This window comes from Eumetopias jubatus, unplaced genomic scaffold, assembly GCF_037043125.1.
Source record: "Eumetopias jubatus isolate StellerSeaLion01/CBP00866 unplaced genomic scaffold, mEumJub1_p1.0 scaffold_4, whole genome shotgun sequence".
Classification (NCBI taxonomy): Eukaryota; Metazoa; Chordata; class Mammalia; order Carnivora; family Otariidae; genus Eumetopias; species Eumetopias jubatus.
In genome coordinates, this window is record NW_028274810.1 from 98296345 (window position 1) to 98324060 (window position 27716).

At 58.4% G+C, this 27716-nt stretch overlaps 1 protein-coding gene across 1 annotated transcript; it reads right to left on the reverse strand.

Moving 5' to 3' along the window:
• Positions 1-1930: 1930 nt before the first annotated feature.
• On the reverse strand, positions 1931-27716 carry PLOD1 (procollagen-lysine,2-oxoglutarate 5-dioxygenase 1). Its single transcript, XM_028108276.2, has 19 exons — positions 27574-27716; positions 19968-20059; positions 18988-19121; positions 18420-18583; positions 17284-17396; positions 15874-15937; positions 14351-14448; positions 13349-13450; positions 12654-12785; positions 11146-11267; positions 9815-9919; positions 9317-9442; positions 8911-9052; positions 8178-8291; positions 7516-7581; positions 6873-6977; positions 5170-5316; positions 4317-4442; positions 1931-2799 (listed from the first exon to the last, which is right to left on the reverse strand). The coding sequence occupies exons 1-19, from the start codon at positions 27647-27649 to the stop codon at positions 2644-2646; spliced, it is 2184 nt and encodes a 727-aa protein (XP_027964077.1). The 5' UTR covers positions 27650-27716; the 3' UTR covers positions 1931-2643.

Here is a 27716-nt window from a genome sequence, read left to right on the forward strand (position 1 = left end):
AACCTTGCGCAAGTCAGGTGGAGGCCTGGAGGTTCTCCCTCTTTAACATCTGTCCTGTCCATTTCCTCCTGGGTCCTGGTCATGTGCCTGACCCACTGCAGGAGGCTTGAAGTCCATCCCCCACCCTCTGGTCTGGCGCTCCAGCCAGCACCCGGGCTTTCTCTCTGAAACAGTTCCAGGCCATGAGGCCCTCTCGATGACAAGACTCCCTTGAATCGGCTGGTGGTATTATTGGGGAAGGGTGCAGGGCAGGGTTGGTATGCAATTGCAGACCTTCCTTTCTTACGTGACGTACTTCTGTTTTCACTGACTTTTTCTTGGTGGACAGGAATTGATTTGTAATTAAAGGCAGCAGTTAAAAACGACCCTGACACACACATACACACACGTATAAGCACAACTCAGCTCAAAAAGGACACCTAAGGGACAGATTAGGCAAGGTCGCTTCTGGGGAGAACTCTGTAGCCAGGGGTGAGACAGGAAAGGGATTAAGATTTGCACTACATGAATTCGCCCTGGGTCACTTAAAAAAGACGAAGCACTTAAAATTATCTTTAGAACGCATACACAAAACCTTGGAATGTCTTTTAAAGCAATGAAGTCCAGCCCTCTTGAGCCTCGGCTGTACAATGTACAATGGGAAAATGGGCTTGTACAAGCTGACCCCCACCACCGCCCACACCCAGCCAACCTGCATTCTGGGATCCCATCTGTGCCTTGCTGGCCCCAGCCACCTGACACAGAGAGTCTGCTCCTGGGAGCCTCCCCCGCCTCCAGGACCCTGCATAAATGGCATCTGCTAACCAGGCTTCTGTCTCAGCACTGCCGGCGTTTGGGGCAGGTTAATTCCTTGGGGGAGGGGTCGTCCTGTGCCCTGTAGGGTGTTTAAGGCCATCCTGGCCTCTACGCATGGGTGACAGTAGCACCCCTAACCCCTTTCCCGGGTGTCACAACCAAAAATGACTTCAGACGTTGCCAAATATCCCCTGGGGAAGGAAGTCACCCTCACTAAGAAGCATAATGTCACAGAAGACCCAGACGCTTCCCGCTACTTTTACTGGTTCTTCCGGCCACTGGGGCACTAAACCACACTGGGTCACCTTGGACCGAAATTGCAGTTTGGATTTCTGGCCCCACTGGTGACTGCAGGGCTGCCTGGAGTGGGGAGGGACCAGATGTCTAGCGAAAAGCCCTCTCCCTTACCACTTACTACTTCCTGGGCTTCCCCAAGCCTACAGTTGCTCATCTATAAAAAGGAAGTGACAGGGGCGCCTGGGGTGGGTTAAGCGTCTGCCTTCTGCTCAGGTCATGATCCCAGGGTCCTGCTCAGGTCATGATCCCGGGGTCCTGGGATCAAGCCACGCGTTGGGCTCTCTGCTCAGCAGGGAGCCTGCTTCTCCCTCTCCTTCCCGCTTGTGCACGCTCTCTTTCAAATATGTAAGTATAATCTTAAAAAAAAGAAAATGACAGCCCCTGGCCCAGAGGCCTGGGTGCCGGACATGCACAATGCCCAGCCCACAGCAAGGGATGGACAGACGTTGGCCCTTATGATTAATAAACACCCCAAAGTGTTATCAGTGCTACACACAGAGTTTGCCCAGGGCATGCTGGGGGCCACCAGGAGCTCTATGTTCTCCAATATTCCTGTTTGCGGGAAGGGTGCTCAGCAAAGGCTTCAGGGAGGAGGGAGCACTCGATGCAGATCTTGAGAGAGGATGAAGTGTGCCCCAGCGGCCTGCACCTAGCTCACGTGTAAGGCTTTCCGGAATACACAGACGACGCAGGGATCACACACGACTGTGTTTGGGAAACACATGTCACCACGTCTGCTGACACAGCCCTTCTGGGCAGCCCTGGGCTCTTAAATGTCTCCCTGCAGACACTCGCCCTGTCACGTACACACTCGCCCACCCAAGCATCTCCCACTCCGTAGTTTGAATGACCTTTAATAGAAACTCTCCTGTTTCTGACTGTCTGTCCCTCTCTCCGGAGGCATCCAGGACAGGGTTACGCACTGCAGTGTGTGGGCGTCTCACTCCCTCCCCGCACGCCGAGGACGAAGCTGTGGCATTGATACCTTTCCCGTCTCCCAGGAGATTTTCCGAGTCATTCTCTCCAGGGCACAAGGTTCTGCTCCCACGACAGGAGCCACGGAGGAAAGGGCTTCAGCAGTCCCCGGGGGCAGGGAGGGCCCTGAATCTGATCCAGGTCTCTGTGTTTGCCCCGAGGCCCGGAGCAGAAGTCCTGGGGCTGCAGCTCTGTCCGGCAGGAGGTCTGGGGCTGCCTTGTCACCCGTAGAGCCTCTCTGGGCAGCTGGCTAAGCCCCTGTTCTGCTCAATTCCACCCCCCCTCCGACCCCCGCCACGGAAGAAGCAGAGGAAGAGGCCTGGGTTTTTTCAGGAAGCCGGGTGGGAAAGGACAAGTTGCTACAAAGCAATGAACAGGAACAGTGTCTCTCTGGGCTGGGTCCAGAGCACCATGAAAGCCCCAGCCGAGGAAGTGGGCTCTGCCTCTGGCTCGTGGCCGAGTCTCTCCAACGGGGGCTCCAAGAGCCTGGAGGCTGGGACCCCGAGGCCCCAGAGTGCTGCTGAGCAGTGGTTGTTGGCAAAGAGGAAGAGGTCTGAGGTGGCCTGGCCTGGCCGATTAGGGATCGACGAAGGACACGGCGATGTAGCGGGTGCCCCTGGTGGTGGGGAGCCCCTCATGGTAGTGCGTCAGTCGCCCAGGGTGCATGAGGGTCCAGCCCTTCCGTGGGGCTCGGATGGAACAGTTATAGCGCAGAAACCGACAGCCCCCGCCCTGGAAGACGGGAAGCGTCAGTTCTCCAAGGGGAAGCAGGTCCCTTCCCCCACCGCCGCCGGATTCTTCTGTCTGAGGCCCCCTCCCCCGGGAGGCGGGGGAGGGTGCCCCGCGGCCCTCGGCACAGCCCACCTGGGGCGCCCAGCCTGGGAGTCAGGCTGCCCTGGGCAAATGCCGGCTACGTGCTTTACCAACTTTGTCACCAACCCAGGCCTCAGTTTTCCCTTCTGGGAAATGGGCATTAACCTCACAGGGTCATGAGATTTCAGTGAGATGAGTAAGAGCTTACGGAAGGCTTTCTCAACCTTGGCACCCGTGGACATTTGTGGCCAGAAAACTCTTTTTTTAATTGGGCCAAAAAGACACATGACATAAACTTTACCATCGTAAACATTTTGAAGTGTGCAGTTCGATGGTACTAAGTACATGTGTACTGTTGTTCAGTCATTGTTGCCAGGGGCCAAGGAATTCTCCTTTGGTGGGGGGCTGTCCTGGGCGCCCAGCCTCTACTCGCTAGCTCTCAGCAGCACTGCCACAGTTGTGACAACCAAAAATGTCTTCAGATATTGCCAATGTCCCCAGGGGCTGGGGGGGGGGGGCAGGGACAAAATTGTCCTCTAGGAGAACCCCTGGTACATGGTAAACTCTCCAAAAAAATGAGAGGTGTTTGTACGGGTGTCTTTCACTGTGGCCAGGCCAGGCCTGAGTCCCCGAAACGCTTAGAAATAGTAGCTTAAGGGGCGCCTGGGTGGCTCAGTCATTAAGCATCTGCCTTCGGCTTAGGTCATGATCCCAGGGTCCTGGGATCGAGCCCCACATCGGGCTCCCTGCTCCGCAGGAAGCCTGCTTCTCCCTCTCCCAATACCCCCTGCTACCCCCTGCTTGTGTTCCCTCTCTCGCTTTATCTCTCTCTGTCAAATAAATAAATAAAATCTTTAAAGAAAAAGAAATAGTAGCTTAAGGCATTAAGTAAAGGAATGAATGAATGGCCCCCCCAAGCCGATCACACCCAGAGGCCTCCCGTGGGGCCCTGAGGCCCCCAGAACTGTCCCCTCTCCACCCCCATCCTCTTGGTTTCCCCAGCTCTCCCATCCAGCCACAAGCCTGAGCCCCACACCCGGACTGACCCCGTCCCGCCATTCTGAAAGCAGCCCTTACTTCCAAGAATGATGGAAGCCCTAAACTCATCATCACAAACGGCTCGCAGGCCTTGAGTGCTTACTGGGCGTCCACGTAAGCACTCACCTGGATGAGCTTGTGGAATTCTCATAGCATTTCTACGAAGGGCGCCCTACATTTTCCCAACTAAGATATGAGGAAACCGAGAGCCTAAGAAACATGTCCGAGGCTGCAGAGCTGGTGAGAGCGGGCAGGCAGGCTCCAGGTCCACGCAGTCTGGCCTCTGACCTCCTGTGCCCCTGCTCCACAAGCACAGAGGCCTTCCCTTTCTCTCTGGTTCTCCGGCACCGGGCCCCTTGGGCCCCGCCACCTCCTCAACCACCCTGTAAGCTGCTCACCTCATAATCCACGCCCACCCGGTTCAGGGCGATGTTGATGGTAAAGGTGGAGGCATCGTGGTGCGGCATGAGGGAGGGCTGCTCGTCTGGCTTGTAGCGGACAACAAAGGCCAGGTCGAACTGGGCCTGTGTCAAGGGAGTGGGAAGGAGAACAAGGGCCGCTGAAGAGCAGGAGAGGCCGGGGTGCACAGAAGGGGCCCTTCATCCGGTCTCGGGGAATGTTGGCTCTCGGAGGGCAGGGTTTCACATGGTGCTCCCCAGAGCCTGGCCTAGGGGAGGTTCTCGGTAAAAATGTGTGGAGGGAGGAAAGGACAGAAGGAAGGGAAGGAAAGGGAGAGGAGGAAGGTGGGGGAAGCAGGGCAGAAGGAGTGAACCGAATCTTTACAACCCTTCATGGCAACTAGGCAGGCTGCCAATTCCTTGAGGGCAGGGCCCAGGCAGTGGAACCAGGTGTCCAGAGAAAAGCTTGCGCATGAGGCAGTGAGGGAGGGAAGGAGGGCAAAAGCCAAAGGGGGCTGTCAGCAGGCTCTCAGTGGAGAGCTGAGAGAGGAATGGGTGCACTGGCTTGTGTGGGGAGCCTGCAGAAGCATTACCGAGGCAGGATTTAAGGACATGGAGGAAGGAGTCAAAGGGGTGCGGTCAGAGGCCACAGGCAAGGTGGGCTGCCCCTACCTTGGACTCTTCCAGAGCCCCCCCCACTCCCCCAACCATGGGAGGAGACTGCACACCCACCTGGAGACCAAATGTTCAGGCCTCTCCTGCAAGCTGCGGCTGCCCTCTTTCCTTTCCCCCTCTCCCCTCCCGAGCCGCTCCAGCCCTGCCCCCACCCCGGTGGCCTCCCAGGCGCGCCCACCCTGGTATAGTAGCCGGGGTAGAGCTTCTCCGTCATGGGGGCGATGTACTCCATCAGGAACTTGTGCCACTCCCGCTCAAAGCTGATCTGGTTCATGTGGATGTCGATGGTCGGCACGTTTTCGTAGCCACCCTGGATGCGGCTGTCCTGGAAATGACCATGACCGAGGGAAGCGTGGTAAGCGGAGTTCGAAGACGGCCGCCTGGGGTGTGGGCTGTCTGACCCCCCACCACCTGGCCAGTGAACGTGATGGGAAAAGGTCAGGGTAGGGGGCCAAGTGAGGGGCCTCTGCAGAGAGAAGTAAGGTGACTAGTTCATTGACTTTGGGTTCATCACAAGGGAGACTGTCCCGGGTGGGCATTTAAACGAGGATCTTGGGGGCGCCTGGGTGGCTCAGTCGGTTGAGCGGCTGCCTTTGGCTCAGGTCATGATCCCGGGGTCCTGGGATCAAGCCCCACGTCCGGGTCCCTGCTCCGCAGGAAGCCTGCTTCTCCCTCTCCCTCTGCCTGCCACTCTGCCTGCTTGTGCTCCCTATCTCTCTGTCAAATAAATAAATAAAATCTTTAAAAAAAATAAAATAAACGATCTTGAAGAGAGAGACTCTCCTGCCGGCTGGAGGAAGCAGGGACGTGAGTTCTGCCCCAGAAGCTCAGAGTAGGACCCCGAGCCTCAGAGGAGACCCCAGTCCTGGCTGACATCTCGACTGCAGCCTCGTGAGACCCTGAGCAGAGGATCCGGCTAAACCACATGAGGACTCCCGACCCACAGAAACCCGCAGAGGATACGTGGGTGTGGTCTGAAGTCGTGAAGCTCTGTGCGGATTTGTGACACCGCAGAGAAAACCAGTGCAGAGGGCCATGGGTTAGGTCGGGCCCTAGAGTCCCAGCGCTGACCTGGGCCCTGGAGGACGAGGGCCAGCCAGACCCCAGAAAGCCTGGACTATCCCAGTTACTGGCTTCTGGAGATCATCTCAGCCACCAAAGCCCGTGCACTAGGTCCAGCTGCCAGGTCAAACATTAGTCAGGCTCTGAGGCACACAGGCCCGGGGCCTCATGTGCCTTTAAAAGTGCTCCCTGAACTTGGGGCGCCTGGGTGGCTCAACTGGTTGAGCGTCCGACTTGATTTCGGCTCAGGTCATGATCTCAGGATTGTGGGATCGAACCCTCCATCAGGCTCCACGCTGAGCACGGAGTGGAGTCTACTTAATAGTCTCTCTCTTCTCTACCCCCCCTTCCCCTCCCTTAAAAAAAAAAAAAAAAAACGTTCCCTGAACTTTCCAAGATGAATGCAGGTACAGGATTCCTCCTCCGGGGAACGCACAGCCTCTCAGCCTGACACGCCCCCTGCTTCTGCTGTCTGGTGAACATGGCACGGATGTTCCTAATTCTTCCTCATCCCACACTTGCTCATTCCTCCCCCATGACACACCCAATCTGGTAAAGGAAGCTAAATCATTCTAATAACAAACCAGGAGCCGGAAATCAAGCAATTCAAGATTAAGGAGGCTCCCAGTCATCTCGTGGTCCCGGCAGCTCGGGGACCCACACTCCATCCCATTTCCCAATCTCCCCCACTCCTAAGTGCCAGAGCACCCATCTGAAGAGTCCCAGAGAGGTTGGCTGCTTGCCAGGGAAAGAGCCCGGAGGGCAGGCATGGGTGGAGGGGCGGCCTCCCCGCATCCCTAGCCCAGGCACCACGCCCACCTTGTTATCTCCCAGAGACCACTGGCCGTAGTGCTCCATCTCCTCCACCAGCTCGTCACAGGCCGCCTCCGTGAAGATGGGGAACCAGTAGACGTCTGGGCAAGGCTGGGGAGGGCGGGGACTCAGTCACAGGGGTCCAGAGGGGCCCCGCAGCACCTTCCCCCACCTCCACAGCCCTCTGCGGCAGCCACCACAGGCAAGGCCCCTCATGCAGCCCAGGCCCTTCCCCACGCCCTGGTCTGCGAGCCGCAAAAAGGGGAAGGAAGCAGAGCTCAGTGCTGGCCCTTCTCAGCCAAGGGCTCCCGGTGCAGGGCCAGGAAAGGAATGTGCACAGTTTCTCGCTACTGGCCCCTGGTCCCCAGCTGAGACCAAATTCGGGGATGTTCTTCCTCTTTCTCGCCTGGGCCTGGGCCGGAGGAGAAACCCAAGGTCCCAAGGCCCCTGCAGACTCCAGCCGGGAAGCGACAACAGGAGGAGGGGCCATCCTACCACCCACTCCCTCACCCAGGCGCTGCTGGGGCCCAGAAAGGTGCCTCCCCACCTCCCTTGGGGCAGCTAGTTTCCTCCCTCTGTCCTTCATCCCCGACAGCAGGTGCAGGGTGTACATCCAGCACCTTTGTTCCCAGAGATGCCCAGTCCTTACCATCTCTACCAGCTTCCCTGCCAAGGCCTTGGTGTAGTTCTCGTGGATGTACTTCTCCTTCCAGTCCTGGGGGGTAGGTGGGGGGGGGGGCACGCAGGCGGGGTCCTCAGGCCTGGCCTGGGCCAGCTGGGCTCACCCCTTGCCCAACTCCACAGGACGCTCCAAGAGGGGGTTCCTCCCCCAGTTCCTCCCCCGTGCAATGTGGGTGAACGTGTGCCTGCAGGGGCTGGTGTCCGCGTGTGTACCTGCATGTGTGTGCAGGTGCGTGCATGTGCGTGCATGTGTGTGTACAGGTGTGTGCGTGGACCCACGTCAGCCACAGGCTCACAATGTCTAGGAACATTTCAGCACTCTCTCCTCCTCTGATCTTCACGACACCCTCAGAAGTGAGTGAGACTGGGATAGTATACCCATTTTAGAGCTAAGAGAACTGAGGCCCCAAAGACAGGCTCAACCGATGGTCCACCAAGGGAGGCCTGACTCCTGGTCCCTCCTCCTCCACTAGATGGCGCTGCCTCTCAAGAGCCCTGCCCTGCCCAACTGGGTCCCTGGGGTGGGGGAAGGCAGGTGGCCTACGGGGCCCGACCCCTCCTCAGGCTGAACCCGCAGGCTCACTGGAGTCCCTTCTTCTCCCTCCCCTGCCCATCCAGCCAGGGCCTCACCTCGGGGTTGCTGAACACCTCCCAGAGGTCATTGTGGAGGTGGCTGGTCTGGTAGCTGTCCAGGGAGAGCAGGTGGCCAAAGGTGTGCCGGTTGGTCAGGAACATGAACACATCCTAGGGAGAACAGGCCGGATGGAAGAGACTCCCACCCCGACCCCCACAGTCCCATGCACGGCCCAGGAGAGGCACGGCTGCAGCCTCCTCTGCCCATTAAGTTGGAGATCAGGGAACCAAGTGTGGGTCACCCCACCTCATCTCCCCAGCACCCAGCCCAGGCCTGACATGGGATACAACCAAGGAGGGCTTCCTGGAGGACCGAATGGGAATGAAAGAACAAATGCGTAAAAGCAAAGGATGGTGTCCGGTCCTGAAGTCTTGGGCATGGGGAAAACGTCATCGTGCTGTCGCTTTAAAAAAAAATAACCACAAAAACATATTGGGTGGCGTGCAGGGGTATGGTAAGGGTGTCTCTCGGGCACGTGACTTGGGAGTATATTTAGGTGGAAACTTTGGGGTTTTTGGCTCTATTGAAAATGTACATAAAATAGAGGGGTGCGGAAACCGGGTCCACTAACATGATCCCCACAGACCCCAAGGACCAGGCCTCACGCCTGGTGCCCCAAGTGCCCCCCACCAGGCCCTGGCATCTCAGAAGCTCCAGGGCGTAAGGTGGCAGATAGAGACCACCTTCTCCACCAATAGGGCCTCCTCTGACTGCCCAGCCCAGGCCGACCTGCTGCCGGATATTGGCACAGAAGGCCATGTCGGGGTCCAGCTTGCTGTGGTGGAACAGGTCTGTCTGCTGCAGCTCGGCCCGCAGGGCACTGCCCTTGATCAGGTAGACGTTCGAGATGTAGGGCACGTTCCAGACACCCCTAAGGGTGAGAGAGGAGGATGGAGGGGGCCGCAGGCCCGTCACAGGCTGGGGGGCTGGGGCCCCGGGCGAGGGGAAGTCACAGGCTGGGAGGGCACAACAGGGCTGACTTGGGCCCACGGGGGCAGGAGAATTGTCAGGAAGTCCTTCCATGTGTTTAACTGCAGTCGTCCTTGCTTTGGGTCCAGCAGCAGTTTGAGGGCTTCGAGGATAGTACCACGGGGGGGGAGACAGAGGAGGGGGTTCCCACCCCGCAGGTACTCACACACGCCGGCCCTGCACAATGTCCACATAGTCCTCAGAGCGGGCGTAGTAACCATCTGTGCTCAGCGCGCCCCAGAAGTTCGACCACAGCCTCCCATGGCGGGTCATCAAGGGGGCAAGGACGTTCCTGAGGAAGGGAGCACCTCAGTGGGAATCCCTCGGCCCACAGGGAGCCTGGGGCAGATCTAGCTGGGTGTGGGGAAGGGGAGGGTGGCGACCTTTCCACCCGCAAGCACCCCCTGGGGGAGGGCCTGGAGCGGGGGAGGGGGGGCTGGCCCACCTGGGGTCCCCACCCCCTCCAACGGGGCAGCCAGGGGCAGAGGGTGGGAGGAGGGAACATCCTGGACCGAGCCGAGGCTGCCAGGCTGGGGCAGGCACAGGGTAGGAGGGGAGGCCGAGGGAGAGGTGGACAAGGAAGGCACGGCAGGGCGGGCCCGGAGTGGGAGCCGGGGCTCGGAGGGCCTGGCGGCCGACTGCTGCCGCCCACCCACAGCCTCACTTGTTCTGCTCGATCAGTAGGCGCAGGGTTTTAGGCTCAGTCAGGGCCACGTCGGCGTCCACGCTGAAGTAGTAGGTACAGCTACGGTCCTGCCGGCACAGGTCCCTACAGGTTGGGGACCTGGGCTCAGCGGGGGTGGGGCTCTGGCGCCATCCTCTCCTCACCCAGGGTCCCGGAGTGCCCTGCAGCTGTTGCTCTCCAGGCCTGTCCCCATCCATGACCACAGGGAACCAGCCAAGGGTGTTTAAAGGGGTCAGGCCAGCCCCGGTGCAGGTTGGAACCCAGACCCTGGGCTACTATACTAGCCTCTCAAGGTGAACACCCAGAGCTCACTCAGCAACTGGTGTCAGGTGCCCTGAAAACCCCCGTACTGGGGAAAGCATGGCCCCCTGACAGGTTCCTACACTGCCCGGGGCTAGGGGGGTAAACCGGTTCTGCCCTTCCGAAGCGCAGTTTGGTGACCTGGCTGGAAAGCCTTACAAAGGTATGCTCTTTTTGTTTATCTGGCCCAGGGCTCAGCAAACTGGAGTGCACGGTCCGGATCCAGCCCCCTGCCTGGTATCGCACAGCTCATGAGCTAAAGACTGTCTTGCAGTTTTAAATGGCTGGGGGAAAAATTTTTCTTAAAGTGACATAAAAACCATATGAAATTCAAATTTCAGGGTCCATAAACAAAATTCTGGGGGCGCCTGGGTGGCTCAGTCGTTAAGCGTCTGCCTTCGGCTCAGGCCATGATCCCAGGGTCCTGGGATCGAGCCCCGCATCGGGCTCCCTGCTCGGCGGGAGGCTTGCTTCTCCCTCTCCCACTCCCCCTGCTTGTGTTCCCTCTCTCTGTCAAATGCATAAATAAAATAAAATAAAATTCTGTTAGAGCACAGTCACATCTGTCATGCTACACCACAGAGCCGACGCACACGGAGTTACTACCTAGTCCTTTACAGGAAAGTTCACCAGCCTCGGATCTGAACTAATTCTTCCACGGTCAACACAGATGACTTGTTTGTTTGTTTGAATAATAAGGGAAAAATCAGAGATGGTCTCTGTCAGCATTTATCTACTTCTGGCCCTCCAGTTCTTCCTCTTTCTCTGATTTCCTTCCTGCACCCAAATGACACTGCTCAGCCCCACCCAGGAGCCCCCAGGTGGGCAGGGCAGAGAGCATTTCCCCATTTGACAGATGGGGACGCTGAGGCTCAGACAGGGGCAGGAACTTGCTGGAGAACACACACAGCATCTGGCCTGATGCTCCTGACACCCTGGGACCAGCCCCCGCCCCCGCCCCGCCCACGACCGTCAGCAGAGACACCATGGTGCAGTGGCCCCCAACTCACGCGCCCACGTTCCTGGCGTCAGCATTGGCCACCCGAACCTCGGGGCCCACCAGTTTCACGGACTGGTACTCGCCGCCGTGCTCTGTCAGGAACTGCTCCACCTGAGCCTTATGGTGTTGCTCCTAGGGGTGGGGGAAGGGAGGGTGAGGAGGCGGACACAGGCTCCACCCCCCAGGACCGGAGCACCCTCTGGGACTGCATCCACTCCCCTTCAGTCCCCACACACTGCTGGCCGTTGGCTCTCCGACCTCCAGGCCTTTGCCCATGCCAGGCCTCCTGCCTGGAGTGCCCTTCCCCAGCCATCCTTGAGCATCCTCCCTGGACCAGGCCAGGCCCACTGGCCTCTTAAAGAGCCTGTCTCTAGGACAGCACCCCCCGACCCCACAGGCCCCATATCCAGAGTCATTTATTCTCGTCTGGAGTGTGGCCCAGGGATCTGCTTCGTTGCAAAACGCTCCAGGTGATCCTTGGGCCACACTTGGAAAAACAACAGTCCACACCCGGGCCCCTTGCCTGGGGAAGTAGAAAGAGCGGGAACTCTAGAAGCAAACCCAGGATTTCGAGCGAAGCCCGGCTCTGCTACACTCAGCTGCGTGACCTCTGACCAGCCACTTCCCCCGACTCAGCTCTGGTGCCCTCCCTTGTAAAATGGGAAGGTGACTGTGCCTCCCTCACGGGGTCACTGTCAGGAGCCAACAAGACAGACGGAGCACACAGAAGGACCCCAAAGAAGGCCTGTGAGTGCTCTCTTCTTTCACGCCCAGTCACAGAGTCGGAATTCATGGTTGTGCCATTTCACGTCTCCAGGGAAGCCGGGAGCCTCCCAAGGGCCAGGCCCACACCCTTCTCCTGTTTCCATGTGGCACAGCTAAATGAATGTCTGTGGCCCAGGCAGAGCTGGGTGTGGGGCCCCGGGCATGGGGTGTAGACTGTCGGGGCTGAGACGTCTCAGAAAGGGGTGACACTGGATGGGGCAGTTAAGAGGACATGAAGACAAGGAGCCTGGACAACAGGGAGGACCGGAGAGTCTATCTGGCACCCCAATTATGGAAACTGGGATAAGCAAAAGCAGAGCTGAGACTTTGTCCAGCTAAGGAGAGGAGAGGGAAGGAGCCGGGAATCCTGAGCCCGGGCCTGCTCCCCACAAAGCAGCAGGCCTCAGGGCTCTCCCCGATTCCCCAGAAGGTACGCAGGGGTGTGAAAACCCATTTGTCACCGAATCAAATCAGGAGGGCCTGAATGAGACAGGGAGGGAAACCACGCCGATGCTGACAGCGAGGAGCGCCTATCATGTGCCTCCCCCATGGCAGGCGCCCCTGCATCCCACGTGCCCACTTGTTGAACCCTTGTAGCAAATCCCCGTGGTCGGCACTCTTCTCTCCCGATTTAAGAGAGGAGAAAACTGAAGCACAGAAAGGTTGAGGAATGTACCCAAGGTCACACCTCTACCCAGCCGGTCCGCCTTTACCCCAGCCACACGGCAACCCCACCAAGGGCCTGCTACTCACGTGGTTGTGAATGAAAAGCCGCATCTGTTTCCGGGGGTAGCGGAGACGAAGAAGCCGCTGGAAGAACAGCGATAGGAACGGCGTGGGCTGTTCGATGAACACGCCGACCAGGACTGTGGGCAGAGCTTCATCCTGCATCGGGAGGGGGGCAGCGTGAGGGGCTGGCAATGTCCAGCCACCGGGCCACTGCTGAGCCCGTAGGGTGGCCTGAGGGACCCAGAGCCGGAGGCAGAGGTGTGCAGACTTAGCAGGAAAGGGGCCTGGGCCACGCAGCTCCAAGCAGTGTGTGCAGGCAGGCAGAAGCAGGGACCGGCGTGGAAGCAGAAGGAAGCCGGAGGAGGAGGTCCCAGCTGGGCAGAGTGAGCCTAGACTTGGAGCCAGGACCAGCTGATGGCCTGCTGTCAGACAGCCTGGCTGGCATGGGTTTGAAGTGAGCTATAAATGAGGAGTAAGGTCCGTGAGATGAGGGGGCTGTAGGAGGACTCAGGCTGAAGGAACCAGAACTTTGGCATGGCTGGGGGCGGGGTGTGAGCTGGAGCCATGTGTAATCTGAGAAGGCTTCCAGGAGGAGGTGCCTGGGTGAAGAGGAAGATGGAACCCCAGACAGAAAGGTGATCCCTTTACCTCCCACCAAAGACAATAGTCTCTTCCACCCCATCCAAGGAGACCGAGCCCCTCACAACCGGCGGCTGTACCCCAATGCCCCTGAGGCTACGCAGGCCCTCGTCACACACAGCGCAGCCCGTCTCGAAGGTCCAGAAGCGTGGGATGTAGTTGCCCAGGTAGTTCAGCTGCAGCTGTAGGAAAACGTGCGGTCTGAGACATGGGGTCTGAGATGTGGGGTCTGGGCCAGGCCCACCCATCTGTAACCACTGAGTCACACCTCCATCGGCCCCTGGGGTACCCACACCCCAGCCCTCTAATGGGGCAGGAATGTGACTTTATTTGGGGCAGGTTTTGGAGAGAATGTTCTGTCCCTCCGGAGATCTCCAAAGCTGCTCTGAGGGCAGAGGGAGGGCTTGGCATTCTGCCGTACCTTCACCTCTGGATCTGCCAGGAGCTTGTAAAATGCAGCTTGCTGGCCAGGCCCCTACCCCAGAGAGTCCCACTAGAGCAGCTCTGGAGCGGGGTCAGGAAATCTGCTTTCACACTCGCCCTGTTCTCTCCCGGCCACGTGACTCCGACACAGTGGAGGGGGGGGGGCGGAGCGGAGGGGGTCGAGGACCACACTTGAAGCAGTGTGCTGTAAGCCAGGGCTGGTTCCCCAGGGCCCATGAGGTCTGGCCTGCACCCCAGCTCCTTCTGAGCCCCAGGAGCACAGGAACCAGTCTGTCCCGCTCAAGACTGACTCTGCCTTGTATCCCAGTGCAAACACTCAGTAAATGTTTGTTGCACGAAGAAACAAGTCTGCCCTGGGATGACGGGATGCAGATGACTCAGGTGGCCCAGCTGAGGCCCTGATGGGGACAGTGACCTCCTCTGTGTCCTGTAGCTGAGCAGGGATGAACATCACTGACCACCACAGCAAGGAGACAAGGCACCACGCTGAACTCAGACGCAAGGACAGAGGCAGCGAGGTGGCAACGGGGCCCAGGGGGCCCTGACCCCAAGGAGAAGCTGTGGGGTCACGATGAGAGCAGACTTGGGCCTCTGGCCTCTCTCCCGCTCTTTCCCTGTGGGCTGGGGCCTCTCCCTACCTTGGTAGGCCCATTGCCGTGAATCAGGACCGGGAGGGTGTCGTAGGCAAGGTTCCTCGCTCTCACGTGGCCCATCTCAAACTTGAGCACGACCTCATCTGGGGGTCACAAAGCACAGACACATCCACCGTCAGGCCCAGAGGCCAAGCTCAAATCCTAGCTTCCACCCAGGGCATGTTCCGGGCTACAACACCACCTCTTTGAGCCTTGAATTTCCTCATCTGTGAGATGGGGGTAAGAGTAGGAGGAGTCCATGTTGGGCAAGCACTTAGCACCCTGCCCAGCACACGGAATCCACAGCAACCCCTAGTATTTACTGTGATGACTTCTTGGAGCCAGAAGCAGGGAAAGGGACAAAGCAAAGACCTGAAACATCCCAGCTCCAGCTCCAGCTTCAGCTCCAGCTCAGAGAAGCCCCGGGACAGAGGCTGGGGTAGCCGTTCTGACAGGCATGCAGAGCAGTACTGAGAATACGCCAGCCCAAGGGGGAGTCCTGGGCAGGGTGGGGGACAGATCCTGTCCTGGTGGAGAGAGTTCCTCCCGCAGGACCCTAACCCTCTTGCTCTGACCCCATTAGACAGCAGGAGGAAACTGCCTGTCCGACAGTTATAAATGCAGAGGGGCCTTTCATCAGCAGCCTGGGAGACACTGGGAAGGCAGGCCCTCTGTGTAGGTGGTCATGCGAGGGGGCCCCTCCACGTAAGTTCCTGGCTTCCCCAAAAGTGTTCTGGACCAGGCTTCTTAATGTAGGTCCATGCACTCCCAGAAGCCACAGACAAAAGGATGTGGACACTTCTGCACCTTCCCAAGAAAGGAGTCATAGTGTTCACTAGATTCTCAAAAAATAAGATTCCACTTACCCCATAAAATCACCAATCAGCTATTGGGTCTAACTACTCCTTTCCAAAGATGGGAAAATGAGGTCTGAGGGGTGTGTGTGTGTGTGTGTGTGTGTGTGTGTGTGTGTGTGAGAGAGAGAGAGAGAGAGAGAGAGAGAAACTTGTGTGTGTGTGTGTGTGTGTGTGTGTGTGTGTGAGAGAGAGAGAGAGAGAGAGAGAGAGAGAGAAACTTGTCCGAGGTCACCCAGGAAGACAAAGGAATGTCATCACCAGCCATGGATTTGGGGCCAGCCCCAGGGTGTTTCTGGTTTTAAGGACCAGGCAGCCTCTCTGCTTCCCAAGCCATCCGTTGCCCTCCTGTCAGGTCAGTCCCCATGCGAGCCCAGGAAGCCTTCACCTGGGAGGTGGGAGGGCAGGGAAGGAGGGGAGCAGGCTCCCCTGTAAGAGCCAGGGCTGCAGGGCAGGGGGCAGGCACCCGTGGTGAGCATCGCCCAGCTGCTCCCAGGCTGAGCGGCTGCCTCCGCCCTGGTGTCCCGCAGGCTCTTAGACTGACCTCTTGGCCCTTTCTCCACCCCCCGAGAAACACACTTCTGCCCCAGGACATCCAGGCAGCCGCTGGGGACCTCGGATGGGGCCAGGCCACCTCCCAGCACGGTGGCCAGAGAGCCCGTGGGGGCTGCTCACCCAGAGCTCCATCCAGGTTCTGGAAGATGCGGCAGCGGTGGTCCAGGGTGATGTTGATCCGCTCCTGCAGGAAAGGAGACACCAGGATGTAGCAGGGACAGGCCCTGGCAGGGGATGAGGCCCCACCACGCCCAGTGCGGGGAGTCTGCCCTCCCACTTCTGCCATCTCCTCTCCCCACACCCACCCTGCCCTGTCACACCGGGGCAGCTGCTCGCCCTAGGATCTGCTGGTCCAGGCACTTTCAGAATTGGAAGGCATCGAAGGGAAACAGCTGGTTCAAGCACAAACCACCATGATGACAACAAACGCTTGTTTTCTGCTTTACTGTCAATCACGAAGTACTACAGATACATTAATTAATTTAATCCACACAACATCCTTACGGGAAAGTACTACCTTTTACAGATTTAAAAAAATGAGGCACAGAGAGGTTGGTTAACTCGCCTAAGGTCACACAGCTAATAACTGCCTAAGCTGGCATCTGAACCCCAGGAGCCTGGCCCTGAGGTTCCCTGTTCATGTGCAATGTTGCCTCTTCAAGATTCAACTGTGTCTCATGGAGACCTAAGCCAGGCCAAGGAAGACAAGTGGAACCCTCGGCTTGGCCCTCATCCCACAGAGAGCGGCTCCGCTTTTATGTCTGGGACCCTGAGCTTCTGCAAGTGGTGTCACAGGAGGCAAAGGGGAAGGAGGAGGAAGGACTGAGTTTAGAGATCAAGTTCACATTTCGACTGCACAGGTCCAACCGCTTTGTTCCATTATTTCGTGGATGACAAAAACCGAGGGCCAGAAAGGAGAAGTGACTTACCCTAGGTCACACAGCATGGCACGGATAGGGGTTGGGGGGGTAAGCGGGGCAGAATCCAGGAATCCTGACCCTCCAAGGACTCTCCGAGTTTCCTGCCTGCCCAGAGGACACTGGCTGGTTTGGGGCGACACGGGTCCAGGCCTGCCATCTTCAGTCCCCTCGATGACCTCTCCTGAAGACAGGCTCGGAGGCTGGGGCATAAGTCTGGCCAAGACCTCATCAGCCCGCCGGGAGCCTCCCAGGCAAGGTGGGGCAGGGGCAACTCAGCCTGTCGGTTCCTTTCAACACCATCACTACAGATGTGAGGTCATAAACTCCTGCCTCCCCGACCTGAGGGTCCATGAGGGTGGAGACCCCAACTGTCTCATTCACTGCCACATCCCAACCCTGCACCTGACAGCATCTCACACACAGGCGCCCAATAAGTAGCTGCTGAATACATCGGTGAATCGGTGAATGGATACATGGGGGTGTCAATGCCCAACCCAGGGGGTCAGGCCTCAGGGGCGCTGCTCCCACTGCAGCATCAAGATCCAGCATTAAGATGCCCCAGCGCCACCCACCCCCCTCCGACACACACACCCCCCCGGCTGGCCCTTACCCTCTTCTCTGGGTCCAAGAAGATCTTGGTATAAAAGAGCTGGTCGCTGTCACTGTCCTGGCCTTCCCACTCGGCCACAAGTTTGCTGAGGTTGGGGGCATAACCGATGAAGCCTGCAGGTTGGTGGGGGACACACAAAGACAGACACTTAGCTTCCGGCCTCCAAGTCAGGAGCCTTGTCCCAGCATCCACTTTCATTCACCTCCCCCTCCTTCACCTTCTCTTAGAAGTCCTCCTGGATTGAGCAGAGGTAGTGTCCGTAAGCTGAAAGTGCCTTGCTAGCTAATGCCACTTGGTGACAAATTCCCACTGAGCTCGCAGAGAAAGATCACTGTACCCACTAACCTGCCCCAGCTCAGGTGCTGGGCGCCACACGGGTGGTGAACGAATGGATCACACCAGGAGTCCCTGGAGAGCATAGCTGGTGGGGCAGAGGCCAGGAGCCCCCTTTCTATAGTCATCTGGGAAATTTGGCCCAGAGAAGGGCAGAGGCTGGGCCACGGTCACTCAGTGCATGGGGGGGCTCAGAGGAAAAAGCCCACACGGCACCTTGGCCACAGTGCAGATGGGTAAGGAGAGAGAAAAACGGGAAAAGGGGCCAGCCAGGGAAAGGGAGAACACCGCCAGCCCTGGGCCAGGACCAGGCCATCTAGATGGTGCTAACTCTCTCGGCCAATGGGGAAACGTGGCTGCCAGGGGGCGGACCCTCTTCTGTGGCTCGACAGAGGAATCCAGAATAAAATACAGATTTTAGCCTCCATGCAATATGAAGCCACTGAGTGATGTGTGTGGATTTGTGCCTGGCTGCTGGATGGAGAATGGCCTGGAAGGGGTGAGGGTAGAGGTTGGCAGAGCAGGCAGGAGACTACTACAACCGGCCAGGAGCCAAGGGAGGCGGTGCCAGTCGGGGTGGACTCGAGAGGTCTTTCAAAGCGGGAGCGGCATGACCGGCCCACGGACTGAGGGGTGGGGGGCCCGAGGGAGGACATTCAGGGGTGACTCCGGTTTTCCCCTGTGCAGATGGGTGGCTGTTCACGAGATGAGGCCGACTGCAGGGGGGACATCCTGATGGCAGTGGACGGACCCCTCTGGAGTCCGCCCAGCCCTGCCATGCTCTCTGCACCCAGGCTCCTCACCTCCAGAGCCCAGGAACCTCTTGCCGTCGGACACGGCCGGGTACTTGGCCTCCAGCCTGCGGTCCGGGTAAATGAGCTCCTCGGCCGAGAAGACCACCTGACTCCTGGCCTGTCGGAACTTCTTCAGGAGCTCTCGAGGCCCCGATGCAAATACCACGTCGTAGCTGCAGCCAGAGCCGGGGGAATCGGGAGCAGGGCAGAGGTGAGCAGGGGCTCATGAGGGCACCTCCTTCCGAGCCACCCCTGGGAAACGGATCTGCCCTGTTGTCTCCGGCCTGGCCTGCAGTGTTTCCACCCCACCCTGGGCAGAGAGATGGTCCCCACCCCGGTGCCCTCCTCACGCTCGAAGCATGGCTCACCCGACCTGGGCAGGCCCCCTTGCGCACCTCCTCACCACCAATGGGAATGGTCTTTTCTGGGCTCACAGACCCCCCCCCCAAAAAAAAAACTATAGACAACCCTAGCTGGAGTGATCCCCCCTCCTCCCCCTTATTCTGCAAGGGCCTCACTCTAGAATATTCCATCTCTCTGCTGAGGGGCCCTGCCCAGGAGGCCCCCAGCTACCTACCTGTCCGTGAAGAGAATGACCAGGTTCTCCTTGTCCGCGTGCTTCTCCAGAGCTTTCTTTAGCAGCCGGACCTTCAGCCCTCCACCGGCCGACGACCCCTTCTCCCCACTCCAGTCCTCTCCCAGGCCCAGTGCCTGCAGAGAAAGGCCCCTTAACATGGGCTTTTGGCAAAGAACTATCTCACCAGCCAAAATTTCACCCCCACCTGGACAGTGACCATCTCTGCCTGTGTCTGTCCAGCACCTATGGGGAAGCCATTCTACAAGGTACCTGAAGCTGATGGGCCTGGGGGAGGGGGGTTGGGTCATGTGACCACACCTGACCCATCAGTGTGTTCCATCCTTCTGGGAACCCTGAGACCTAAGCATGGCCTGTGGGAGTCTTCCCTGGGGCTCTTCTGTTCAAACTAAGGAAAGGCTGTCTAGTTCTGCTGAGGTTGAGAAGCTGGGGCATGTGGGTCTGTAGCTGGTGGTCATCTTGCCACCATGCAGAGAGAGCGTGTCGGCAAAGGAAGACCAACAGGACCTAGAGATGGAAAGACGAAGCCCTTATCATGGAGCTTGAACCCCTAGATCCAGCTATGCCTGAAGCAACCCTCTGCTTCAACCCGCATTCATGTGAACTAATCTATTTTCTTTCTGGCTTAATGCCACTAGACTGTAAGCTGTGTAGGCAGTGCCACGGTCTGCCTTGTCCACCATTCTGTTCCCAGCGCCTACCACTGTGCCTGGCAGGAGGCGGCACTCAGCACACTCCGGTAAATGGAGGAATGTCTCCCTGCAGGGCTAAGCCCCCCGCACCTCCCAGACTTTGTTTACGTTCTCCCCCTCTTGCTTTTCCTAACTCGTCCTCATCTTTTGGGCTTCCAGAAGCTTTCCCAGTGGCCCTCATCAGTTTGGGAAGGGCAAAAACCCAGCTCCTGGACTCTCCCGCCACCCCTTGGCTGCCCTGCCCCCCTCCCCCCCCGGGGAGCCCCTTGCCTGGATCTTGTAGTTGAAGAACTGGCCCGAACGCTTGAAGCGCCGGAAGCCTTCGGTCTCCCTCGTGGCCACCGTGAGGACTAACAGGCCGTCTGTGGACAGAGGAGGGCGTGGTGAACCACACTGGAGGGGGAGGGGCGACAGGCAAGAGCAGGTCACTGTTCCCAGATGTGTCAAATCCCAGCAGGACGCGTCCTCGTGTCTACCCGTTATAGACAAGGGCCCAAGGCCCAGGTAGGAAGGACGTGCCAAGGGTCGGAACCCAGGGCTCCCAATTCTCCTCCAGGGTCCCATCCGCCTGGGAACGGACTGGCGTGACAGGAGGTGTCCAGAGCAGAGGTGTCTGCACGTCGCACTGTGGGGCTGGGTCTCTCCGTATTTAGGGGGCTCTGGCCTTGCACAGGGGCGGAGGCAGGGATTCGCCCTGAATGCTGAACACCAGGAGTGCTGAACACCTCTCTGGCCAGTGCTGGACAGGGGCCCAGGGATGGCCCCTGCTCTCCAAGCCTGTGCCCGGGGCACACGCTGCTCGTCTATCCCAACAGTCTTGCCGAGCCTCACTCGGCCACCATGGGAGAACCTGTGAGCGGATCCTGAGGGGAAACCGACTTGAAATCCTTAGCTTCTGGGGCACCTGGGGGGCTCAGTCAGTTAAGGGTCTGCCTCTGGCTCACATCATGGCCCCAGGGTCCTGGGATCGAGCCCCATGTCGGGCTCCCTGCTCAGTGGGGAGTCTGCTTCTCCCTCTCCCTCTGCCTGCCACTCCCATTGCTCATGCTCTCTCTCTCAAATAAATAAATAAAATCTTCACAGAAGAAAGAAAAGAAATGAATCCTTAGCTTTGACCAGAGCAGCTGTACAACCTTTTTAACAAGAGACCTTCTCAGGCTCTGTAGTGTGGCTTCACCTCTGCAATAGAACCTGCTGGAAACAACTCCCCAGACAGCATCTCTGGGAGCCCCGGGGCCGTCCCTTCCAGATCACAATTCGAAGCTGTGTTATCTGAGAAGTAAAGGCTCTGTAGCTGGCCTGCCTGGTCAGAATCCTAGCTTTGCTTCTTACCAGTTCTGTGACCTTGGACAAGTCCCTGATTTTTCTGGGCTCCAGTTTCCCCTTTGTAAAATAGGGACAATAACAGTACAGCAGGGGCGTCTGGCTGGCTTGGTCGTCAGTAGAGCACACGACTCTTGGTCTTCGGGTTATGGAGTTCGAGCCCTGCAGCCCCCCCTTTATCCATGGGAGATGAATTCCAAGACCCCCAGTGGATGCCTGAAACCACAGAGTACCAGACCCTATACATACTATGTTTCTTCCTCTGGGTCCATACCTATGACGCAGTTTAATTATAAATCAGGCACAGTAAGAGATTAGCCATATAAAATAGGACAATAATAACAATATACTGTAATAAACATTATATCAATGGGGCCTCTCAAAATACCTCACTGCACTGAACTCCCCCTTCTTGTGATGGTGTGAGATATAAAAACCCTAAATGACAAGGGGCACCTGGGTGGCTCAGTCCACTAAGCATCTGCCTTTGCTCAGGTCATAATCTCAGGGTCCTGGGATCAAGCCCAGCATTTGGCTCCCTGCTCCGTGGGGAGTCTGCTTCTCCCCCTCCCTCTGCCCCTCTCCCCCCAGCTTGTGTGAGCACTCTCTCTCAAAAAAACAAAAAAAACCCCCACACACTACAGGACAAGAGGAAATAAGATGAAGATGTAGCACTGTGACATAGTTAGGCTAGTACTGACATGTCCTCAGAAGGAGGATCATCTGCTTCCGGACCGTGGTTGCCCGTGGGTAACTGAGACCACTGTGCCTACTTCAAGAACTGATCAGTGAGAGGCAAACACCTTGCCCTGGCATTCAAGGCCCTCCCTGATTGGCCCAGTGACATACTCATTCACTCCACTGAGAGGGCCCTCCCCCAGCCAGAGGTCTCACCTTACTGGGCTCTTCCCCTTCTGCCCCAGCTCCCCCTCTCTCTACCCTTTCCCTAATCTTCCTCCAGGTCCCAGGGCCAGTAACAGTGACACCCCTTTCCTGCCACCACCTCTATGAAGCCTTCTCAGATTTCTCCTGACCTCTCTCCTGCCCTTAGAGGCAGGACCCCCCCCCCACCCACCCACCCATTTGCAGTGCTCATGACTGTTTTCACTGGGGTCCAGGACATAATGCTTTTCTGGGTAAACAGACCCGCCCAACACAGGCAAGTAAGGCCTTCCCTTACACCCCCACTCTGTGAAAGCAAGAGGGGCCCGGGCTGAGAACAAAGGGGTCCTGCTGGGCAGAGCTGGCTGAGCTGGCAGAGCTCGGCAGGCTGCAGGCCCCAGAGCAGGGAGCGGCCCAGCAGGTTTTGGCAGGAATCCACTGGAAGTGGGCCCAAAGACCTGGGGTGGATTCACTAGGCAGGTGTGGAGAGGGGAGGCCTCACCACCTGACCCTGGGGACCAGGTAAGCGGGCTGCTGCTCACACTTGAAGAAAGGCTCCCCCAATTCTTGCCAGGATGGTGAAGTCTCCCCCACAAGTGAGGAGAGGCGAGTCACCAGCTCCGAGGCCCTCCTGTCCTTGGCAGGGGCTGCTGGGGACAGAAAAAGTGTCACGTTTCATGGATGGAAAAAGCCAGCATGTGTGTCTGTGTAAGGTGCTGGATCAGGGCTCCTGAAGCCAGGATGCAGGGTTAAGGCAAAGGGGATGGCGTGGGCATCTTGAGGCTCCCTTCCTGAGTTCCCTCTACCAAATCACGGTACAAGATAGCTAACCTTTACCGAACACCTTCGACAAACCGTACTTGGTTCTAAGCCCTTTCCTGGTCCTAACCCCCCACTCTACAGTTAGAAACCAAGGCTCGGAAATGGTAACTTGCCCAAGGGAGCCAGGAAGTGGTAGCACCAGGCGGTGGGACGCAGAAGCCTGGATCCAGAGCCGCTTCTCTTAACCCGTGCATGCAATGCCCAGGCCTGGGACAGGGACCAGCTCTGTGTCTCCATCTGTCTGAAGAGACCCTCGCTGAGGTGGAGGAGAGGGCCCCAGGCCATGCTGGACCCTCCCCAGCAACTCAGCCTGTCTCTTCTCTATTTTCCTTGGTGCTGCCAGGCGCTCCACCAGGGCCTTCACACATCTAGTGCCTGCTTCCCTGGCTGAGGACTCGAAAAGATCACCCAGTCCAGAGTCCCAAACCTGCCTGCATATCAGCATCATGAGGGACGCTTGTGAACTCTAGACTCCTGGGCCCCAGGACCAGAGGTTTGAGATGGGCCCAGAAGTCTGGATTTGTCCTACATCTCCTGGGTAACTTCTGAGGCCAGCCACATTTGGAAACCTCTGATCCAGCCCATCCCCTGGTCCTGACTCTGGGCTCCAATGGAGGGGCCTGGGGGTGGTTCACAGCAAGAGAACCCCAGGCAGGCCCCTCCCCCCAAGGGACCCCGGCATTACCTCTCAACACCGCCCACCCCCACGAAAGCTGTCTCACTGAACCCAGCCTTTGCCCCATTCCCTTGTCCTGCCTGCACAACTCACTCTTCCTCCTAAAGAGGCCTTGGTCCTCCATGAAGCCCTCTGTCATCCCCTCCCCTTATCTGGTGCGCCATCGGCCGGCCCAGCAGGTGACGCACCAGTATAAACCTGCCCCTTCTCCCTTTGCTGGACCAGACTCACATCTTCATCTCCTTGGCCTCCCTGCCCCTACCCGTGGCTGGGATTGAGTGTGACTCAGGATGTCTGGTGTGCACTGTCTGGCCTTAGGAAGCACGGTGGGCACGTGATTCTAGTAAGCACCGTCATTGGCTGAGCCCTTACCAGATGCCACATGCTACACGAAGTGTGTTATGTTCACTATCACACTTAACGATCAACAGCCCGTGTGGCGGGTGATATTTCTATCCCCCCTTGTGCAGGTGAGGAAGCTGAGGCACACAGAGGCTAAATACCCTGCTGAAGGTCACAGAAGCTTGAAGTGAGAAGAGAGTGAGCTGGAATTCCAAATGCCCGTGTTCTCACCCTCATCGTTTCCCCGTCCAACATCCTGGAATGCTGCGACCGAATCCAGCACGTCCAGCTGCCCTCAATCAGGCATCCCCAATGCGGCTGGACACTCAGCTCCAGTCCCACAGAGGGCAGCCAGAGCATGTGCAGGGCATGCCACAGGGCGACACCGTGGAGGATTCGGTTCCGAGCACCAGGGCCCGACCCGGCCCCCCCCCCCCACCTCCCCTGCTTTCTGGCTGGTCCGGCAGACCCGCCCGGGGCTAAAGCCAGGGTCCGAGTGAGGCCTGACACCTAGGGCTCCTGGCCCACTTCCCCAGACAGACCAGCTGTGCTCCAGGAGCAGCAGAGGCGAGCGGCAGGGAGCAGGGCGGAGTGGCAGACAGACTGCTGGATGAGTAACTTAGCCTCTCTGGGCCTGTCTCCTCATCTGTAAAATGGGTTCCTAGCAGCCCTAGTACCTTCCTCCAGAGACTTTTGTGCGGACTGAACGTGCTAGTCTGTGAAGTGCTTAGCACAGTTCCTGGCCGTGGGGGCCACACGGGTTCTTGTCGTAGGGAACCTCCCCGGAGAGAAGGCCAGCTGCTGCCCTTAGGGGTCCCCGATACAGAAAAGCTATCTTCCTTCCGGAGAGCAAGAATGATGCGGAGAGGCTGAGCCCAGGGGCCTGGGGGTGGGGGTAGGAAGACACCTCGCTGGGGTCTGAAGACAAGGCTGAGAACTTAGGCCTGGGGCGCTGTGCTGCAGCTGATGCCCACCCCCCCAAGCAGGGCCAGCCCACACAAGGCTGTGGACACCATTAGGAAGCCCCCCCCCCCCCCCCCCCCCCCCCCCCCGTCTGCTCTCTGGGGATTGGGAATGAATGAAGCTCCTCCCCCATCCTCCGGGCTCACCGAGCCCCAGGCTTGAACGGAAGCCATAAACCGGGTGTGGCAGAATGGCAGGAGATGTGGATTCCCAGTGCCCAGGAGCCAAGTGTGACTCTCCTGGGTTTCAGTCCCCTGAGGTGTCCTCAGACACTCCCCCCGCCAACACACACACACACACACACACGCACACACACACACACACACGCATGCACGCACACGCGCGTGCACATCCAGCTGGGCCTGCCTGACTCCTGGGACCTTTCCATTCCCTGCGTGGAACAGCACGACCCACAACCCCCGCCCACGCCCTATTGACCTCCTGGAGTCTCAGAAAGGCAGCCACCAGGCTCCAGCTGGTCATTCCCTCTCCATGGCCAAACCAAGGCCCGGAGGGACAGGTGGGAGCCCAGGAAGAGGACAGTGATCAGCTAGAAGCCTCTACAAAAGGGAGACAGGACCAGGGGGCATCTGGACTCTCCTGCTCCCAACTCTATGAAAATTTGCTTGTTTGGATGTTGCTTTGTTGACACCCTTTTTCTGTCCCCCACATTGGTCTGGGGACCCCCCCCCGCAACATAAGGCAATGTCCCCTTTCTCAAGCACAGGTCATTCTGGGAAAGAAGGGTTGTATCTCCTGCATAATACTGGGCATCTACTAGGGAGAGGACCTCTGTGTCCTCCCCTAAAATTGGGAGCTCCCTAAAGTGAAAACTCCGTCTTTCTCTCCACGTGCCAAACCCATATCTGCTCGGGTACGGGGCGGACAAGCTCCCAGGAGGCCTCTCTGGCGGCTGCTGGAGTGTCTCTCCCTCCTGACACCAGTCAGTGGGCCTGCAGGACAAACCACCCTCCCACAGCGTCCTAGCCAGCAGGCTGAGGGTCCCCCCATCAGCTGGGTCTGTGGAAGTTGAGCAGACTCCTCCCGATAGGACCTCCAGGAAACAGCACCCCCCCCCCCCCGCCACCAACAGGGGTCAGGAGAAGTGGGTCTCAGTTCCAGTCAACGACTCCACCTCCAACCACCTACAGCAACTGGAGACCAGGTATTTAACCTTTTGGGGCCTCAGTCTTGCTATCTGCAAAATGGGGCTAATGATTCCTTACTTATCAAAAGGGTCTGAATGGAGTAAGGGAAGCGAAGGGCCTCAACTTGAGAGTGGCTTGATATTAGCTCCATGTCTGGCCACCCGATGCTTCTTGTCCATCAATCTACTATCTACTTACTATCTGCCAGGTGCTCTGCCTGGATCGTTGACACACTGGATCCTGCACTCTTAGTGGGGGCTACCTTCTGTCTACTCTGTCCCCTCCCATCACCTGCTGCTGGGGTCAGGGCACCTGAAGGCCTGTCACTGATTTGGTCCCTCTCACTCATCTCTGGGGGCTTTGCTGTGGGCGGTGGGAGTTTTCTCTCCTGGAATGGTCTGGGGGTGGACGGAGCCCACATCAGCAGAAGCAGAGCAAAGAGAGGCCCAGGAAACAAAGGCTATTACAGGGCTCCTGGCTCCCGACCAGTGAGTAGACCCAAGCCACAGGCCTTTTGCACACACCACCAGCCCAGCCCTGTGCTCAGCACCTGGCTCACTGGATTTTTTTTTTGACCTGTTTCACTACCCTGCAGGGATACTCCAGGAAAGCAGGCAGTGCTGGGTCCAAGAAAGAAAAGGCCTATACAGGCCAGGCATTGAGCTGAACCCTCACCAGTGGGCCTCATCCCATGGAATCCTGGCAAGAGCACTAGGACTCTGGTACCATTGCCCCCAGTTTGCAGGCTAGAACACCAAGCTTCACAGAAATTAGTCACCACGGGCTTTACCACTGGGAGACATGTGGCCTTGGGCACAACCTGGCACAAAGGAGGTACTGAGAAATGGCAGTTCCCACCCTCTCCCCTGGTGAGGGTCTGCTACCCTACCAGCCTGCCCCCTCCAGCTCCTCTCAGAGGCTCAGCAGGCAGCCCTGGAGGTGGCCGAGAGAGGGGCGGGGAGGGCAGGAGGACCCACGCAGAACGGTGGGGCACACTCTGAAATCCAATCTGCCTTGAGGATGGAGAAGGAACATGATGAAGATGCAGAGTCCAGCAGATCCTGAACCAAACAACCCGTTGTTCCAGGACTGGACAACACTAGGCAGTCAGCGCACCTGTCTGAGCCTGCTTCCTGCTGTGCTACCTGGAGCGAGGAGGACCCACCACCCAGCAGGGGCAGCGCAGACCACAGAGGTCCCCCAAAAGTGTACATGGCTCTGCCGTGGGGGCCCCCCATGCCACTCCCCACCCCCGTGGCTGGGGATGCCCAGTGGCTCCCACGGACCAAGACACACCTGGCTGTCACTCCTGGTTCCAAGGCCCACACGCTGTGTGATCTTGGGCAAGTGAATCGACTCTGGAGCCTTAGTTTGCCCAGCGGGCAAAGGGGGATAAAAGCAGAAAACACCTCGGAGGGTTGAGGTCATGCTTCACTGCTGCCTGGCCCGTAGTAAGTGCTCCATAAACAGAAGCCGCTGTTACTACTATTACGGGAGCTATTAACGATTTGACCCTCTCCGTGCCCCTCCCCTCCCGGCTGCACCCACGCGGGAACCGCAGTCCCAACAGGGGAAGTGATTCGTCCAAGTCGCCGGCGAGTCAGTGGCCAAGTGACCGGAACCCGGATCCCCTCGGAAGCCCAGGCCTCCCGTGCAGACCAGCTGCCCCCGGACCAGCGCCCCCTCCCCCGCCCCCCCGGGCCCCGGCCCGCGCCCTCACCCTCCGGCTTGGCGTCGCCCTTCGCTTCGGCCAGGAGCAGCCAGCCCAGCGGGGCTAGGAGCAGCAGCGGCCGCATGGCCGGGGTCTGGGGACGTCCGGCCGGCCCGGCGGCGCTCGCAGCCTGGAAACTTCGCGACGGGGCC